Source organism: Dipodomys ordii, unplaced genomic scaffold, assembly GCF_000151885.1.
Source record: "Dipodomys ordii isolate 6190 unplaced genomic scaffold, Dord_2.0 Scaffold100, whole genome shotgun sequence".
NCBI classification, from domain to species: domain Eukaryota; kingdom Metazoa; phylum Chordata; class Mammalia; order Rodentia; family Heteromyidae; genus Dipodomys; species Dipodomys ordii.
The window spans coordinates 4,886,686-4,906,549 of record NW_012267316.1 but is presented as its reverse complement, the minus strand read 5'-3'; the positions used below and the strand labels follow the sequence as shown (position 1 = coordinate 4,906,549).

At 37.3% G+C, this 19,864-nt stretch overlaps 1 protein-coding gene across 1 annotated transcript in view; it reads right to left on the bottom strand.

Annotated features, from left to right (window-relative positions):
- Positions 1-19,864, bottom strand: part of Ptprm (protein tyrosine phosphatase, receptor type, M) — an 819,406-nt gene that overhangs the window by 292,093 nt on the left and 507,449 nt on the right. The window contains exons 12-13 of the mRNA XM_013027176.1: positions 14,906-15,179; positions 13,900-13,936 (exon numbers count right to left, since the gene is read on the bottom strand). Of these exons, the coding sequence (XP_012882630.1) occupies positions 13,900-13,936; positions 14,906-15,179 (311 nt within the window). The remainder of the gene's footprint in view (positions 1-13,899; positions 13,937-14,905; positions 15,180-19,864) is intronic.

The following is a 19,864-nucleotide window of genomic DNA, read 5'->3' as shown; positions in this document are numbered from 1 at the left end:
AATCTGGATAAGGATAGGCACAACTGTATTATAACCATGTCAAAGACCTTTGGTGACCAGCACAGAGTAGCCATATTATAAAGGGTGAGAGGGTGGGCATAGAGCACATCTCTGCCACTTCTCCAGTCACACTTAGAAGTACGGAGGAAGAACAGAGAAAGCAGTTGATGGGAGTTCTTAGGGCTGGGGATAAGAATGTTGTGGAACACAAGGGCAAGGCATTAAGAAGCCCAGGAGGCCAGGCTATCCATGCAGCCCCAGTGATAGGTCTCTGCAGGGTGCCAGGGAAGGGTTGGACTCAGGCAAGGACTGTGGGAGCCACTGGGATGACAAGGTAAAGAAAGATGGAAGAACACCCCAGGTTCCCATCACAAAGTCTGGTGGCAAATCCAAGTCCTAAATTGATTGAATAGGGAATTCCAGGCCTGTACACATGTGTACTATCCTTTAGGCTATCCTTTTCCCATTTAAGAGGGAGCATATTCTCCCTCAGGGGATGAGTCATGGTGAACAATGGATGTGGCCAGCCAGCTCTGCACCACACCAGAGCACAGAATTTCTCTGTGAATATTGACCTTTCTTTGCTTCTTCAAGGGGACCAAGTTTTGTCCTGTCCAGTCTTAAATTTATATTATTAAAAAAAAACCCAAACCCTCTCTATATGTCTATAGTTAAGAAACACATTAAGGAAAAAAGGAAATTCCTTTGGTTGCAGTTCATGTTGATTTTGCTATTAGACTGCCAATGTTCTCTCCATGACAAAATTCTGCAGTCATTCCCCAGTGGGTTAACTTGTTGGCTAGGCCTCAGTTCAGACCTATAGAGATTGGAACAAAATACTGACTTTGTTTCAAATGTTTAAGCCTCATTGCCAGGTAGCTCTAGGCCCCTTAACAAGCCTGCATGGGAAAACCGAAGGCTTCCAGAAGAATTGAAGAAGTGTCTGCCAATGCCTCCACATCTGTCTGCTGCCTCTGAAAAAGGGCAGGGCCTGACATCAATAAACACAAGCAACAAACATAGATGGGTTTCTCATAGGACAATCTCCTTCTGGCTTTCTATAATAGTTTCTTCCCTGGCTTTCCTAGGCCTTCATTAGTCCCACTCTCTGCACCTATCTTCTTTCTTTAAAAAGCCCAGTTAAGCTGGGTGCCGGTGGCTCAATCCTGTAATCCTAGTGACTCAGGAGGCTGAGATCTGAGGATCAGGGTTCAAAGCCAGCCTGGGCATGAAAGTCCATGAAACTCTTATCTCCAATAAACCACCAGAAAACTGGAAGCATCTCTGTGGCTCAAGTGGTAGAGCGCTAGCCTTGAGCTGAAGAGCTGCGGAGACAGCACTCAGGCCCAGAGTTCAAGCCTCACGACTAAAAAAAAAAAAAAGCCTAGTTACCTCCTTATTTACAAATCAGAATGGAGTACCTACTATAAGCAGTTACTGCATAAAGTCTATTCTCTCGAACCTTCAACTAGGCATAATTACTAGCTTGTTTCTCTCTCTCTCTCTCTCTCTCTCTCTCTCCAATAATTGTATAATAGCAAGAAATCCCATAGACTCTGGAAGAACTGTGTGTATTTGAATAACAGAAGTCATCTTGTTCATAAATATTCTGAACTACAGATGTTATCTTATTAAATGTATGGGTCAAACAAGTGAGGGTTAAGTTTTGTTTACACAAATAATTTTCCACAGCATCTCAGAGTTGGCTTGGTTATTAAATTATAAACATAAATATCTGACTATATAGCCTAAATATATTTATTAAGTTTAAAATTCTTAAATGGAAATTTACAGTATATATAGCTTTCTATTTTCTTCTTAATATTAATGAACAATGAATCCCAAGATGAAGGAAATGAGGCAGAGATGAGAAGCACTTCCACTTTCTAAGTGTGCACTTTCCAGAGAAGCAGTTCTGAGGTAGACAGGATGTTCCTTCTGAGAAGACTTTCTGCACCCTTTCAACTTCTCCTAAATTTAGTGCATCAGCAAAGTGTGTTTTCAAACTAGAGGTCAATCCCATCAATGGGAAATAAAGTCAATTTAGCAGGCACCAATAAGAATCAGAGATCATCTTACATAGTGAGTAGTGTCACTAGAGTCTGAACTTCTAAAACTTTCATTTCAGTTAAACTCAGATGTTTGGTGGGGAATGATGTTCAGCAGGACAGATGTTGAAGGGACACTCTCTAGTGTAACACAGGGCTGCCTGGGGCATCTGCTGGTAGGCTGTCAGCAGAGCTCCTTCTGTGACAGCATTCTGGTAAGTGGGCCATTCACTCAAGGAGTCTCACGAATGAGCACTTTTATGTGCCCACCACAATCCACAGGGCTGGGAACAGGTGTCCAGTATGTGTCTATTTTCCCCCACCAGTTATAAATCATTATATTTTCTTAGCTAAATTTTTCAGTCACAAGAGTGTGTGTACATTGCAGATGATAAGACTAATGCAAATATACCAAGATGTCTGGACAACCCCATAACGTTAAAATGCTTAAATAAGAGTTGTCGAGCCATACCTGGTACACTGAAGGGGCTTAATAAATGTCAGAGAATGATTGAATGGATGAGGTCTAAGGCTTGCAGTATGATTCGAGAATAAATCTATTAAAAAAAAGACAGTATTACTGCTATCCAAGTTGATGGCTGATATAGATGGAAAATGCAAAAGAAATATTGCTGGAGTGTGAATGTACCTGTATAAGATGAACTGTCATTAAAGTCAGCAGCAAATATGGGAGAAAGAATAGAAGCTGCCTTTTTAATGGGTTTTGGAGGCTTATTTTGACCCTCTATCATTTTAATCCCTAATAAACCAAAGTCAATGCTGCAAAATACCTATAGCCCTTAAAGGAATGGTGGTCATATGCTACATGGATGCATGAGACCTTCATAGACTAGTTTCTAGTAATAGTTCTGAGAACTTTATGAATGAAGCTTCTCTATGAGGTTATCTTACACATTTTAGAGAGGAAGCTATATCCAGAAGCCTTCCTTCCTTCATGCCTAATAAATTCATTTGATGACAACAGATTATAGGTAAAGCCTGAGACAGAGGCTATCCACTGATATTTCTCAATTTTAATAACCTGTTGACAACACTGGTGCCAACTCATATATAATAGGGGGGAAAAGGTTTAGACTTGTGGAAGGATCAGAAAGAACCATATAGATGGACACCTACTCCTATCAATATAATGTCAGCAGTCAGCCCTTAAATGTAAAGGTTTGAGAGAGGACCTTTGTTAAGAAAGACAGTATCTCACTGCTACTTTTACTGATCAAAGGGGTGTGTCAGATATTCTGGATAAGGAAGAGTCAAAACTTTATCAGTTAAAAAAATGCTTAAAAAGAAACTTGAAAGCAAAGGCAATAGAAATATCAGAATAACTTACAAGGGTAAGGCCCTAAAATAGAGAACCAGAAAGCTGTCCCAGAATGCTAGTAGAGAGGGATGCAGAATTGTTCTACATTTCTTTATCTTATCCAATCAGCCTATAATATTCCTGTCTTAGTTCTTCTAAAATAATCTTATAGAACTGACAATTTATGACAAAAATTTTTTTATTGTCAAGGTGATGTACAGAGAAATGTGAAAGACTGGAACTATACTTTATATGCATAGACTTTTTTTGTTGTTAGTCGTGGGGCTTGAACTCTGGGTCTGGGTGCTGTCCTGGAGCAATTCAGCTCAAGTTTAATGCTCTACCACTTGAGCCACAGTGTCATTTCCTTTCTTGTATTTTACTATGTGTTTTGTGTATGTGTGTGTGTATGTGTTATTAGAGTTTGAACTCAGGGTCTTGTGCTTGCTGGAAGGCATTCTACTGCTGAGCCAAGCCCTACTCCCCTAACCCCAACTTCTACCACAAACTGGTTATTTTTGAGATAGGTTTTTACTTCCTGCCAAGGCATGAGCTGGACTATAATCTTCCTATCACTGCAAGCATGACAGGCACATGTCTCCATGGCCAGCTTCTTCCACAGACAGGGAATCTTGTGGATGTCTCTGCCTAGACTAGTGTAGAATCATGATTTCCATGATCTCCATCTCAGCCTCCCCCATAGCTGGGGTGACAGAAACATGCCACCACACGTAGCTATAAGTTGAGAAATGATCTTCTGGCCTCAAACTGAAATCCTCTCCATCTTAGCCTCTCAAATACCTAGGATCAATCACAGATGTAAGCCTGCCCTGCCTAACATGAATGATTTTTTTTAAGTTTGCCAGATAACATATACTAGTTTCATACATACACACAAAAAATGCTGAGTGAAAATACTGAGAAAATTATTTCCTATGGGGCTTTAATCATATCTAAACTACATGCAATAACCCGTAAGATCTCAGGTCCTGAAACCAAAATTTTGACTCCTCACTATGTGATTAGATTAGAAATCTTGACAATAATTTGCTTTTACTGCAGGATGAAGTTTTCTGAAATTCACTAATCACTCACCTTGGATATGGAGTAATTTAATGGACTCTTCTCTTATATGCGTCTACAGATTTCCATACATCTTTAGAGGTCCTCTCTCTCTCCCTCTCCCTCACCCTCTCCCCTTCCCCTCGTCTCTCTCTCTCTCTCTCTCTCTCTCAGTCCTGGTATTTGATCTCAGGGTATCACACATGCTAGGAAGATGCTGTACTTTCTTTAGCTATAGTTATTTTTCAGGTAAGGCCTTACATTTTTACCTGAGCTGACCTCAAACTTCAATTCTCCTACATATGCCTGCTGGATAGTTGGATAGTTGACCTTACATATATGCCACCATAAATGAGTTATTGATTGAGATCGGGTCTTGATAACATTTTGCCCATGTCAGCCTTGTACTGAGATCTTTCTGATCTGAGTAGTTGGGATTATAGATATGAGCTATTATGTCTGGCCTCATTTCTCTTGATGTAAAAGACGTGTTCAATTTAGGTCTAAGCCATTCATTTTTCTAAACTTCCCTAAATTATTCAATGCATTTGCACTGACTTGCAGATATGCTACTGCTCTGTATAAGTGGCTTTGCAATCATCAACTCTGTAATCATTCTACATACACAAAAGCTGTCTGAACAGTATCACCATGAACAGCTTTGGGGTGGCTTCATTTTGTAACATTGGCAGGTAAGATATATATTGCTAATGTATGTGGCAACTCAACCTTGTGAGATGAGATGAAAAGAAACCTCTCTCATTTTCAAATCTCAATGGCTTTTTAGGTTAACTTGGAAAAGTAGGTATACATCTTTAAGTATTTTGCCTGTAATCCTATCAATTGATGTCATTGCTATTGCAGAAGCAGCAAATTTCATTTCTATATAACATTAGGCTAGAAAGAAACATACCAACAGACCAAACACACAATGAAAACATGCAGTGGGGTTGTTACTTAATGCATGGATATAAATGTGCACACAGAAGAGGCCAAGCATATCACTTAATTTAATGGGAGCACAGGTCTGTACCAAGGGTCTGAAACATTGTAAGCAGGCCTTAAGCAAAGGAGGAAATGTAGAGGGGAAACAAAGCTGAGAAAAATGAGCAGGAAATGGGCAAGATGACTCATCTATACTTGAACATCTGACCTGTTAGTTGGCCGTCGCCTGCAGCTGGGGCGATGCGAATGTAAGGTGTTGTAAGCTGAGTCACGATTATCGCAGCTAAGGCAAAGGAGGATTTCCAGGTCAGCATGCATGAGGGAAAAAAAAGCCAGACTGAAGCTAGGCTAGCAAGAAGAATCGCCATCAGCATATCAAATTGTCTCAACTTTGTTCCAACAACCACAGAAAGAAAAAGATAAAAGAGAGGGAATAAAACATAGCAAGGTGTTGAATTTTCAGAATTCTTTCCTCTTAAGCTGTAGTCAGGCAGCAGGATTTCTAACTGACACAGGTTTTGGCTGAGATCTTAGAAAGAGCTACTGAAGAATAAAAAAAGATAGAACAAAATATAAAAAATGTTAGTCCTATATTAAGCTGAAGACTTAATGCAACTGAGTGCTTTGTATAAAGATTCATTGCTAATTCTGATGATTCAAACTTTAAGCTTTTACATTGTATTAGCTTACCTAAAATTATATTGCTGAAGTCACAATATTTTCTTTCTTGCTAACATCACCTTTGTAAAAGAATATTAGCTTCTCTTGCTAAAAACATTTTTATGGAGAGCAGTTTCCTTGATAACTAAATTTCATGAAGATTTCTACTCAGCAATTTTATTTATTTTTTATATGAAGAAGATAAAAATGTGTCTCAAAGTCTTGGTTGAAGACCAGATAGAAACTTCTAATTGCCTTTCCTATATTTGTCCTAGTTAACACAAGATCAGATAAATGATTTCAGATTCTTGAAGCAGACCAGGTTGGTGTCTTGGCCTGCCTGCACAGCTCTGTGGTTGGGTTTAAGTGCTTCACAGTTATGACACATAGATATTGAAAAAAAAGAAAAAGAAAATTAAAACATCAGTTCTAACATGGGACAGCTGGAAAATGATGCAAAGAAAAAATACTGGAAAATTAAGAACAGGCTTACATGAAAGATTACTAATTTACACAGAACAGCCTGGGGCTATTAGAAGTGTGGCAGTGACTGAGGAAAATAGATCATCTACCATCTGCACACAATTAAGCCCAAAACTGCTGTGGCATAATATTTTGAAATATCCCTCTGCACCATTCAGACGGTGTGGTTCTTCATCACCAGACAACTATAGCATCCAATCTTAAAAATGATACAGTAGTAATCTGTGTATTTATTTTTGAGTATATATACTCTAGTTTTGCTTTATGAGATGAACAAGGTGTTAGGTCAGAGAACAGAGTTCCCAATGCATCCCAACATAAACTTTCCTGAGACATGACAGAGTTTTCATTTTTGCTCACTGGTGGAAGTTGTGTGTGGTGAGATGTTATTTCTCAGACATGTTACAAACTTGGCACCAACTCTAAGTTCTACATGTAACATTTTCAGTGGTCAGGAATTACTGCTATATTGCTGTGCAGTTTTGCATTACTCACACAGAAAATCTGACCTCTACTATGGAGAAAAAGAATACATCTATGAATAATAAATACTATATTTTATATGAATAAAAGTTATTTGAGCTGAGTTCTGGTAGCTCATGTCTGTAATCCTAACTACTCAGCAGACAGAAATCTGAGGATCATAGTTCAAAGCCAGCCTGGAAAGAAAAGTCCAATTATCTCTAATTTACTAACAAACAGCTAAAAGTAGAAGTATGGTTTAAGTGGTGAAGCATCAGTCTTCTGTGAAAAGGCCAAGTAAAAGCATGAGGCCCTGAGTTCAATCGCCAGTGCCAGGACATACATACATATCAAGTTAGAAACAGCTATAGGCTGTCAAGTATTCATAAATAAATAATAAATTTAATAAATAATAAATTTAAAAATAGAGCTCAAAAACTACAATCTGCAGCTGAGCTCTACCACATGAAATTTGCATTCCAAGCTTCAGGAAGGATCTTTGTAAGATCTTTGCAGATCTCTGGTTTTGGCTTTCAGCTTCATAGAGTGATTGTTTGTGACTATTATAGGTAGTTCAATTAAAACACTTGATTATATTCCAAATAATTTAAAAATGTTCCAGTAGATCTATCACTTGTTTTTAAAAATAATATTTTATTACAACATGGCCAAGCTCAATTATTTAGGTGTCACTCATGGCTGCTCTTTCCCAGAAAGGCAGAGCTGAGTAGTTACAGAAGAAATCATACCACATAAACTTAAAATAGGATATTATTTATTAGTTTGCTTATTTCAGTGCTAGAGATGGAACCAAAGGACTCTCCCACTGAGCTATTTCTCAGTCAAATACTTTTTTTAATTTAAGTTTATCTTTGCTTTCTTTTTTTAATTGTGAAAATACTGTACAGAGGGGTTACAATTACATGGGCAAGATAATGAGTACATTTCTTATCAAGCATTGTAACTTTCTCCTTTGTTTCCCCTATCCCATCCCTTCCCATCTCCCCCCAAAGTTGTAAAGTTTGTTTTTTCCACATAATGACTTGTACATCTCATTGTTGCAATGGGTCCACCTGTATCCCTATTTAAACGATTTATTTTTGCCCTTCCCCTCCACAAATTATAGCAACATCAAATACAGTGAAAGCAGGGCTTATACCATGGGGGAAGGACATACAAAGCAACAAAGAAATCATCTTATAAGTAAGTTAGAAACAATTGCATGAAAGAAAAAAACATTGGGCAGCAGAGTCACCCAGCAGAAGCGTGCTGGGCCCATAACCCAGAGGTTGATGGATCAGTCAAATACTTTTTACCTGGTCCATGATATAAGAAGTTTGTTGATCTTTGCTTTACAATATCAGTAAGAATGTATTATCATTTTAGCTGCACATTTCAGGAGTTTTTGGAATTGGTTAAAGCAGTTTTTCCCACAGTGTTTTCCTTGACCCTTGTGTTCCATGAAAAATAAGTTTGGGTGGAATACATTTGGGGAGCACATGGATTTTTGTAGCTCCTTGTGTTTTGGAACCCAATATATTCATGGATACAAATTGTAAAGTGTGCGTCAGTTCAAGAAAGTAATTTTAATGTTATATGCTGAATGTTACATGTGTACGTTCTGATTTCTAAATCCATAGCCTAAATAATAGCAGATTAGCATATATGAGTGGTTTCTTCCCATAATCTGTTTGTTCCTATATTGAATATGAGTAATTAGGAGGAATCTTAATTAGCTTTACATCTCAACAGACATTCTTTTGAGTTCTTTTATCAGCACATTTTTATTCTGTAGCAGTATGGTCTAAAAAATGGTATTTCTTTGAATGATTGAAAAGAAAAACACTCTGGAGAAACTTCTCCAAGAGCCTAGTGATTAGAAAAAAAAAGAAACATTCAAATTTCTGAATACAGTTAGAAATTATATCAGAACAATAGAAATCCTTCAGTTTCCTCAAGGTCTTCCAGCAAAATGTATTCACATTCAGTACAAATCTGAGTCCAATATGAAATGCCAAACTTACAAATAGCAAGGCATCTTTTTCACAGAACATCCTTAAAATATAATGTTGGAAAAATAATGTTTTCTTCAGTTTAAGGTTTACAGTCTGATTTCCCCAGTACTTCTGAAAAGAATTTAATATGTGTTTGCATGTAGATTTTGTTTTGACTTTCAACTATTCTGCTGTGAGCTGACCGACAGCTAGGAGAGGAACAAATTAACATGGATGACCAACCCCTAATCAACAAAAAGAAACAAAGAAAACTTCCGAAACTTTCATGAACTCAAAGTCTCCAAACTTGCTAGAAGGCTTACAAATGTACTTTGCATATGTGGCATTCAAGTTGAATTTTTAAGGTAAATAGCTAACAGGAAAACTCAAAAGTTGTATTGTCAAAGACAGACATACTTGGCATCTTAGTATGGACCATATTGTGCCAAAGATTAATGTAATATACACAGTTTAAACTTATTGTTGTGTTGATTACAATGTGTATACATCATTTCATAGGCAACATTTAATTTACTATAAAGATAGACTTTACTTTTGTAAGTCTACCTTGTCAGTTTACATCTGGTCATCCATAAAGCCTTCTAAAACTCATGATAGCTTTACTTTTACAGTTACAATAAGGGATCTATAAACATAAAAGTTAAATAAAACACACAGACTAAGTTAAATAAAACCAATTGGATCAAATGATCATGAAAAAAATACAACTGGCCAGGTGCCAGTGGCCTCACACCTGTAATCCTAGTTACTCAGGAGGCTGAGATCTGAGGCTCCCAGTTCAAAACCAGCCTGGGCAGAAAAGTCCATGAGACTCTTATCTCCAATTAACCACCAGAAAACTGGAGGTGGTGCTGTGGCTCAAAGTGGTAGAGAAGAAGCCTTGAGTTGAAGAGCTGAGGGACAGTGCCCAGGCCTATAGTTCAAACCCCAAAACCAGTAAGAGAGAGAGAGGGAGAGAGAGACAGAGAGAGAGACAGAGAGAGAGACAGAGATACAGAGAGAGAAACAGAGAGAGAGGGAGGGAAGGAGGGGAAGGAAGGAAGGAAGGAAGGAAGGAAGGAAGGAAGGAAGGAAGGAAGGAAGGAAAGAAAGAAGGAAGGAAAGAAGGGATGGAGGGAGGGAGGGAGAATGAGGGAGGGAGGAAGAATTCAACTGTAAAAATGCAACTATGACTTAAAAAACACAAAATAAAATTTTGGAGCAACAAAAAATATTGAAAAACTCTTTTTTACTTCATGGTATAGATTTGAATTAGAATGGTCATATTCAAATATCACAAATACCTTATTATATGGTGTCTTTGGTTTTGTATCTTTTTTATCTTAAGGGAGACTATTTTGTGATGAGTTTGTCTCTAGTCAACAATCAACCTACTGCCATGTGAGCCTATATAGAGGGATCTTACCTGTATGAACAAATTGAAACAGGATATATAAAAAATATAGGCAACCCTCAAAATACAAAAATATTTAAGATACACTTGAGGTATATTTTTGCTGTATCTATTTTTTATGAGGCTTTATATTTGCTATGATGAATACCAAAATACATGTTTGGAGTAGGATTAATCACAACATTTAATTTACAAACAGTATCAAGTGCATTTTTAAAGACACAACCCTTACTTAAGATTACAAACTATTTCTCTGTAAAACAAATCCACCTCCATGTTTGAAGATGGTTGTCAAAAGCTGTTTCATGAGACCTTTTACATCTTTATGCATTGGGGAGGTGCTACTTAGGGGAACTGCTTGGTATCTGAAAATCAACCAAGCCACCAATGCTATCAGCAGTATGGGGGAAAATCACTCAGGTGTTTTTTGTTTTTTGTTTTTAATCATTTGTTTTCTTTTATTGCTAGGTTCTGACCATTACTCACTAGGTATATGGAGATCTGATTTACAGGTTTTTGGGTTGTTTTTTTTCCTTGTGCTGGTCCTGGGGCTTCGGCACTCTCGAATTTTTGTGGTTAAGGCTAGTGCTCCACCACTTGAGCCACAGCTCTACTTCTGTATTTTTGATGATTAATTGTAGATAAGAGTCTCTTGGACTTTCCTGCACTGACTGGCTTCAAACCATGATTCTCAGTTGTGGCTTCCTGAGTAACTAGGATTATAGGTGATCCACTGGGTATGGTTCTTTTTTTTTTTTTTGTCAGTCATGGGGCCTGAACTCTGGTCCTGGGCACTGTCCCTCAGTTCATCAGCTCAAGGCTGGCGCTCTACCACTTGAGCCACAATGCCACTTCTGGCTTTTTCTGCTTATGTGAAGCTGAGGAAGTGAACCCAGGGACTCATGCATGCAAGGCAAGCACTCTACCACTGAGCCACCTTCCCAGCCCCTACTATGGTCTTTAACTGTTCTTTTATTTAAAAGGCCTTTGGTTTATGTCCAATCTTTTTTATGTGTTTTATTGTAAAATTAGTATACAGAGGGGTTACAGTTACATGAATAAGGTCATGAGTACATTTCCTATGGAGTATTGTTACCCCCCTCCTTTGTTTTTCCCCTACCATCCCTTCCCACTCTACCTCCCCAACTCCTCCCTCCCCCACTCAGGGTTTTCCGAACTCTTGAATTTCAAACATCTTTCGTTACATGATGCCAATGACATTACTAGATCTACGTATTCCCCTGTTTTGACTCAACAGTGAAGATAGATGGAATGTATAGCTTCCTGTGCTATACAAGGAATTTTTAGTTTATAGAAGGGAAAATTTCTCATTATAAAGCTGGTGGCCAATATATTGTGTCGTAAAGGGGAGTCAATGAACCTGACCGTGTAGAACTTAATACAACTTCATACAACAGTGTCATCTGCCCACGGAAGGATTAGTTCCTAAGATTTCCTACCTTATTGTGTTTGCATGAAGCAGAAATGAATGAGTTAGGCAGTGAATAAAAGTTTTCTTCCTATCTTTCCTTCTCAATGAAGTTATATGGCCAGAGTTTGTTGCTGTGTAAATGTTTGCAAGTGACTCAGAAAATACAAAATGGGGAATATTCCATGAATCAGGTCATTCGATTGCCTAATCATACTTTGGTGAATTGAAAAACAAATGATAATATTGATGGACTCTGATTGATGGGAGAAAATGATCCAAATCACCATCTAAATTAAACCCATTGTGAAAACTCCAAACTTGTAAGGCTTTCATATATACTGATTTGTTATTTATATAATTGTTTAACTATGTAAATGACAGGTATTTCGTTGTTTTTTTCCCCCAGTAAACTAAGCAGTGACTCAAGGTCAGATGCTCATACTGTGTTCTAGTATAAAGGCCAGAGTTCTGCTGGGCTTTAAGCATGAAATGAAGGTGAAGACACCCTGAGTCCAAGTGCTTGGGACCAAGCCCTGATCCACAGATTATTAGAAGAGAGACCCTGATAAAACAGTTCATGTCCCAAGTCCATTTTTCTTCACCTTAAAAATAAGAGTAAGGCCATGGGTCAATAGTTCATGCCTGCAATCCTAGCTACTCAGGAGGCAAGATCTAAGTATATTTTTTGCCAGCCTGGGCAAAAATATATGTGAGATTCTTACCTCTAATTAACCATTATAAAAACCTGAAGAAGAGCTGTTAAAGTGGTAAAGTGCTAGCCTTAAATTATAAAGTTAAGGGAAAGTGTTTGGCCCTGAGTTCAAGCCTCAAGACCAGCACAAACACGCAAAAATAAGTATGTAAATTTTTTTTTAAAGTAGCAGCACTTGTCTCCTTTTTCTTAGTAATAGTGAAGAAATACATGAGAACACATGTATATATGAACTTGATTTCAAAACTTTCAGCTGTGATGTTAAACATAAGGTATTATAAATTAGGCACTTGGAATTAGAGTAACCTTTCAGACCATAAGGGAAACTGAATGACATAATATAATATTTCAAAAAGTCCTATTCAAGCACAGCCATGACCTAAGGATCTCAGATGGATCTACATGGATACTTGGTTTGGGGGTTCTGAATATTCTGGTAATAGCTGCTAGTACATGTATGAAACATAATCAAAGTTATAATTCCATTCAATTCATTACTAATTAATTCCTATAAAAGAACTTAGATATGACATGCTATAAAAAGTCAACTATTTAAAAATATATCTAAATAGTGAAGGGCATGGTGGTGCATGCCTGTAATCCCAGTTACTTTCTCATGCTCTTCTGTATGTTATGGTCAGGTGCTGCTATAAAGTCAATGAGACATTTCTGTGCAGGTGCAAGGACAAAGGGGTACATTTCCTTAGGGAGTGCTGGCTGCATGAAGAAGGCATGCAGTCATCCTATCTACTCTCAATGCTCATCCTCTGTCACATGTTAGGTTTTTAAGCAGGCCTGGAAGCAAGTTCCACAGTAAGAGTAACCAGCTGTAGGTTAATAAACAAGCATCAGCATTGACAAAAAGTCTATGCAGACTTTCAGCGTTATTACAACTCCACCACTGCTGGAAAACAGCAGGTGTGATAGGCACAGTGGTGTAATTTGTAATCCTAGCTATCATCAAGAGGGATGATCACTTGGGCCCAGGAACTTGGGGGCAGTCTAGGCAACACAAGGGGGATGGAGATATTTTATTTCTTTGTATATGAAAATTTACTGAATGCACTTTTAGCAGCTACTATGCTGTGGCTTAAAACATGCATACTGCCATCATATAAAAAGTAATACCATTTAAAATGAGTTTTGAAAGATAACCATGAAAAACTACTTGGAACAAAGCAGTAGTTTTTCATTTAAGAAACATGTACATCTAATAGTCAATATAAACTTTGTAAGTTTCCATGATACCTTTACATACAAATACACATACTTAAATTCAATGAATTTATATTTCAAGAGGTTTTGGAACACAGTAGCAGATAAATTTTGAAAAATATAAACCAGGAGATCATCCCACATTTCAACCTACCTTTTGTGGCCACTCTGACACAGTCAATTTTGGTTTCCTGTAGCAAATATAAAGAGGTAAAGTTATTATTCATATTTTATTTTCAGTAATGCAAATGTAGTTCCAGTTGAGTAATATGGATAAAGAAACATCATTTTTCCAAGTATAGCTACTAACATGTGATAATTATTGTGTGAACTATGCTTGGATACATGTTCTAGCTCCAGGACCATTGGTGGTAGACATTTCCAGACAGGATGAACAGGAGGAGCAACACATGAAATGTCTTTCCTGGTGGCTCTAGGTTCAGATTCCTACTTAAGACCTGTGCTTGCTCTTTATATAAAGAACACTGGGGAAGAATTCTGAATCCTGGATTTTCCCCACTTTTTCTGATAGAGGTCAAGTGGACCATGAAACCCAGATCTCTGTTTTGAAGGGGAGACATCATCACAGAATATCAGTCATCACATTTGTTATCTGAGATGACTCTAAAGTTTTCTCAAAGTCCTAGGTTAATCTAAACAGAAAGGGAGAAAACTTTGAAAATGATATATTTTGGTTCTGTCTTATCATTTTACAAGAAAAAAAGGCCTCAAACATAGCCACAGCTATCTACTTTTTTTTTTTTAGTATAAAGGCTTTAGAGCTAAGGAAATGAGGCAGAATATGATGAAGAGACAGATGTGGATCTCACAAAAATTGTAAATGAGCTCAACATATGAGTTTAGCTATAGTATTTTCCTGTAAAATAGTAACCTAAGCTAAGAATGACTAGCCAACTTTTGGTAATAAGAACATCTAAAAATTAAAATAATCACATTGACAATATGCTTTCCCAACCAAAAATAAATAGGTATACTCATTTCTTCCACAAATTTCTCTAGTTGAAAATGATAAAATTATTTACAAGGAAATTCACACTTTGTGTGACTTGTATGACTTCATTTTCTCCTACTATCTTACTTAACCAAGGTTCACATTAATAATTCCATAGCCTAAATAAACAGTCATTTATAAAACTTACCCCATTGGCTCTACTAGCAGCTTGGAAATAAATTCTGTAGCTTTTATGGGGAAGGAGGGGGGTATTCCAATATCCATTGTATGTCTTATTATCACCAATTGTGAAAGGCTGAGCAGCTTGGAGGCTGTCTGCTGGAAATTCAGCAGCAAAGTAGTACTGTGAGTTCAATATGGATGCATTCTGGAAGTGAATGGGCACTGGGTAGCACTTTAAGATTTCTGTTGTCTTCTTAGTTCTTCGAGGACGCTCTTCCTCAACAACTATTTGATAGACACTAGAAAAAAATATAATTGTTGATGACATATTATGATAATGGAACTGATACATGCTACCTTCATTACATAGAACTGTATATGAAGTAGAAAACACCCTGAAATAGAAAATATACAATAATACGTATGTGATGCCAGTAGACACTCAGTCTTCTTCCTCAGTTCTCTCTTGCTTAGTGAACAGGTTATTAAATTCATTCACTCACTGATTAGTTTATTTTGTACCAGTACTGGGGCTCAAATTCAGAGCTTAAGCACTGTCCCTTAGCTTTTTTGTTCAAGCCTGGTGTTCTATCACTTGAGATACTCTTCTATTTCTAGCTTTTTGGTAGTTATTTGAAAGTAAGAGACTTCTTCCTGCTATGACTGGCTTCAAAATCAAATGATCAGATATAAGTCTCTTGAGTAGCTAGGATTACAGATATGAGTCATTGGCGCTATATCAAACTAACAGTTCACTGAGAGAAACAAAATTCATTCTAATTTTAAAAATATGTGACAATTTTACTGTTTATAAGTCAGACAATAAAACCTGTAACTGAAGATAGTTTTGCAGAACATTAACTTGGCTGTCATGAGAAATGAAATTATATTGACTGTAGGTTTACAAAGACATAGTCACTGTATTTATTTCTTCCATGGCATATGTGTGAATGCATGAAGTTTTGTCAAGTCACCAACACTCTTTTGTGGTGATTCATATTAAGTAATGTTGCCTTACATTCCTTTGCCATAGACCATGTTCAGTCAGAGATGACATAAGAAAGGGAGTGAAATAAAGAAAACCAAGGCTTTTGGAGCTACAAGTCATTTCTAAAAGTAAATAATAAACAAGGATAAGATGGAAATGAGAAATTTCAAAAACACCTGCAAGAATGAGGGCCTCACCCATTGCGGAACAGACCAAAGGCATCTGCCCACGCACTTCCAAGGTCTTTAATTTTCAATAACCTCAGAAGTATGAGAGAAACCTTGAAGGATGGACCTTTTAAAACATTGAGACATTTAAATTTGCTAGAATAATGAACATTTCATGTAGTTTCCTCTCACTGGTTTCTCCTGGTGAGAAGAAACTAAACCTTGACAATAGCTTTTACAAACTGAATTCCAATTAGATGACAAATCCTTCTAGCAAATTCTTCTAGAAGATGAGATGCATCTTTTCCCCGAAGTAACAGAGAAACACCACAATTCCCTCGAACAATTATGTAATTCAAGTGTTTTTTAGTTCAGCTACCCACAATTCCTAGTGAGAAGCACATGACAGGATGCCTAACTCCTCTCGTCTTGGGCTCTCTTGTCTGTGTGATGATTGAATCTGTACTTACACAGACCTTCTGTCTTAGTGAATACAACCTCTTAACACAGTTGTAAAGTGCATGCTACCATTCTGTTTAGCTAAAAATCAATTATTTTAGAACTTCTGCCCTGTACACAGGTAGTACAACAGATTTACAGGGTGATGATAAATGTTTACAAGTTATATAAAATCAAATGCAAGAGGAGGGGAGGGCCAGGGAAGAAAGGAGAGATAGCAGAAAGGAATATCTTACTTCCTCTTATCAGAGACTTTCCATTGGCTGTAATCTACTGAAACGGGTTGACAAGCTGCTGTCTGTCAGCTGGGAGTCCTGCAGTCCTGGAGCAGACTCCTTACATGTGTCCTATGGAGTGTGGTGTGTTCAGGGTGGTTGGACCATTTATTTGGTTGGCTTTTCCAACCAGACTTTCCCAGTATGTATCTGTTTGTAAGAGCATGAGTAAAGGGTCAAGGACAAAGTCTAAATACCACCTGTCCCTTATTAGATGTCAGCTGTGGGAGAAGTTAAACACGAACACCATCAGACTCACACAGCATTGATAAAGGTCAACCACCCTCTGGAGATTGCTTTTGTGAAGTGTTAAGACAATACATTGGTCTAGGCTTTAATATAATTCTGCTAACAACCGAATTAATTTACTTTAAGTTAATTTGAGGAGGGAGGCATAAATTTTTTCCATAGGAAATGAGAGAATTAGGTGGATGTACATGGTGTCTTTCAAATACCTAGAATTTGTATTCAACGTGTTAAGAATTGCTCTCACAAAATGAACAAACCATGAAAATTATTACTTGATTTGCAAAGGAACTCTTCAGTAATATAAATTATAACACCAACTTCCCTCAAAGAGTCACTTTTTCTAGTTTATTTGCTGTAGGACAAAATGAACATTTCTAGTTAAAAAAATAACTTCTAGGAAGTCTATGTGGCAAACAAAGCTGAACAATGAAGATATAAGTGAAGAAAATATTGAATGCAGAAGTTATTCGACACTACCACCTGGTCTAGTATGTGTATATTTATTTTTCCCATTTTCCTAAAGTCCTTGGACTACACAAGGACTTCAGTACCAGGCTGGTATCTTCTCATCTCTCTGCCTGCAGAGAGATTCCTTCCTAATTCTAAACTGCCTCCAGGAAAAAGCACAGTAGCTTCCAGACTTTCCAAGTCACCAAATCCTGACTTCTCCAGAAGGAAACCTCTTTGTCTCTATTCATTCATCTTGGGTTAGTGGGCAGAAGTCTGCTGTCTGTTTATTGATCTACTTTGTTTTTGTTTGTTTTTTTATTGTGAAAATACTGTACAGAGGGGTTACAATTGCATGGGCAAGATAATGAGTACATTTCTCATCAAGCATTGTAGCCTCCTCCTTTGTTTCCCCTTTCCATCCCTTCCCATCCTCGGCCCACCCAATCCTTCTTCCTCCCCCCCCCCATCAAAGTTGTGAAGTTCTTTGATCTATTTGTTTTTGTGCTGGCACTAGGGCTTAAACTCAGAGACTTGCCATGGTGACTGTGATCTCCCTAAGCTTTTTCACTCAAGGCTGACACTCTACCATCTGAGCCATAGCTCTACTTCAACTTTTTGCAGGTTAGTTGGAGATAAGATTTGTCTGCCTGAGCTGGCTTCAAGCCTTGATCATCACATTTAAGCCTCCTGAGTCACTAGGATTTCAGGCATGAGCCTTTTATTTAGCTGGGAATTCTCAGCAGGAAGATTCTCATTAACTTTAGGAACTCTCTGTGACTTTTCCAGGGATTTACTATGGGTTTCACAGTTTCATATACTCTTGCTCTGCTCCAAACTCACAAAAATATGTGTGCAAAAAGGACCATATATACTGATATAATTATTATTTTCAAGTTTTTAAGTTCTTAGAGGATCCAGGAAGGCTATGGTTAAGTTATTTTTGTGTCTTGTGAGTCTTCTAATAAACTGGGCCCTGATAGCTATGTTTGAAAGCATAACAATCCAGAAGTCACTTTCATTGTATTTGGGGGTATATTATACATGATATATGCTAGTTAGAATGAAGCTCACTGATATTCCTAAGTGTGCTTTACTAAAATTTAGTATGAAACTAATTTTATAGTTACATCTTTAACACCTAAGGATTAAAAGAGGAGAAATTTACCAAGGAAAACATATGGTGCTGGTTAAATTTATTTTAGATAACTTACTGGGAGCTAATGGCTTACACCTGTAATCCTAGCTACTCAAGAAATGAGATCTAAAGAACAAAGTTTGAAGCCAGCCAGGTAGACAAATCTGAGAGAATGTTATCTCCAATTAACCAACAAAAAGCAAGAAGTGGAGCAGTGGCTCAAGTTGTAAGAGTGCCAACCATCAGTAAAAAAACACAACACAAAAAAACAAACTAAGAGACAGTATGAACCTCTGATTACCCAGTACACACATATGTGTGTGTGTGTGTGTGTGTGTGTGTGTGTATATAAAACTGCTGATTACCCACTACATTATATATACATGTATATAAATATAATATATATACATATTAAATAATGAACACCAAGGGAATTTTTAAGTCTTCATGTTTTCTCTACCCTCTTGCACCTCCATCTCCCGCTACCCATCCACCCTTTCTCTACCCTAAACATTAAGTGTAATGTATGAGTGTGTTCTTTGTTTACTAAAGCAGTAAAAGTTTCTACAGTGCCTACTATGTCAGGCATTGCCCTACTTTAACTTAAACAATACAATCTATTGTTCCCTAGTGAAACAAAATAATTGTGTTTCGTTAACTTAAATACCATCTATGTAATTATGGGTGAAAAATAGGACTTTTATCAATCAACAAGTTAGAGAAAATTTGAGAATTAAATGAACACTTATGGGTCTCCTTTTTTGTTAGCCAGCTAGTATTAGTTATATTATACAGTCTACTCCAGACATATTACTTTTTAAATGGATACCATCTACTCATCTCCAGATATATTAAAGAAAGAACTAAGTTGACTGGAGCAATTTCACACCCCAAATGTCTTTTCATCCTTGCTCCACAAGACAAATTAGATTTGCAAGCATCCAGACCTCAAATCTATTTGCTCTTTAATAATTTAAGCACTGAAAGGTCAAGCAGCTCTTTTCTATTCCCCTTTATCAAAGTCCAAGTGCTAATGAAAAATAGCTAAATCCTTTCCCCTGCCTAAGTTGCCATACATTGCCATCTCCCTAATAGAAATTAACACATTATTAGCACCTAGGTCAATGCTACCCTGACTGAATTATTTGGCTGCTGTTTTTTACCTGTACATCATTTCACTAATGAATTATGTGAAATCTTTCCATCCACAATCTTTATCTTAAAACTAGCTTTGAAAAAAATCTCACTGATTTTTTTTTTC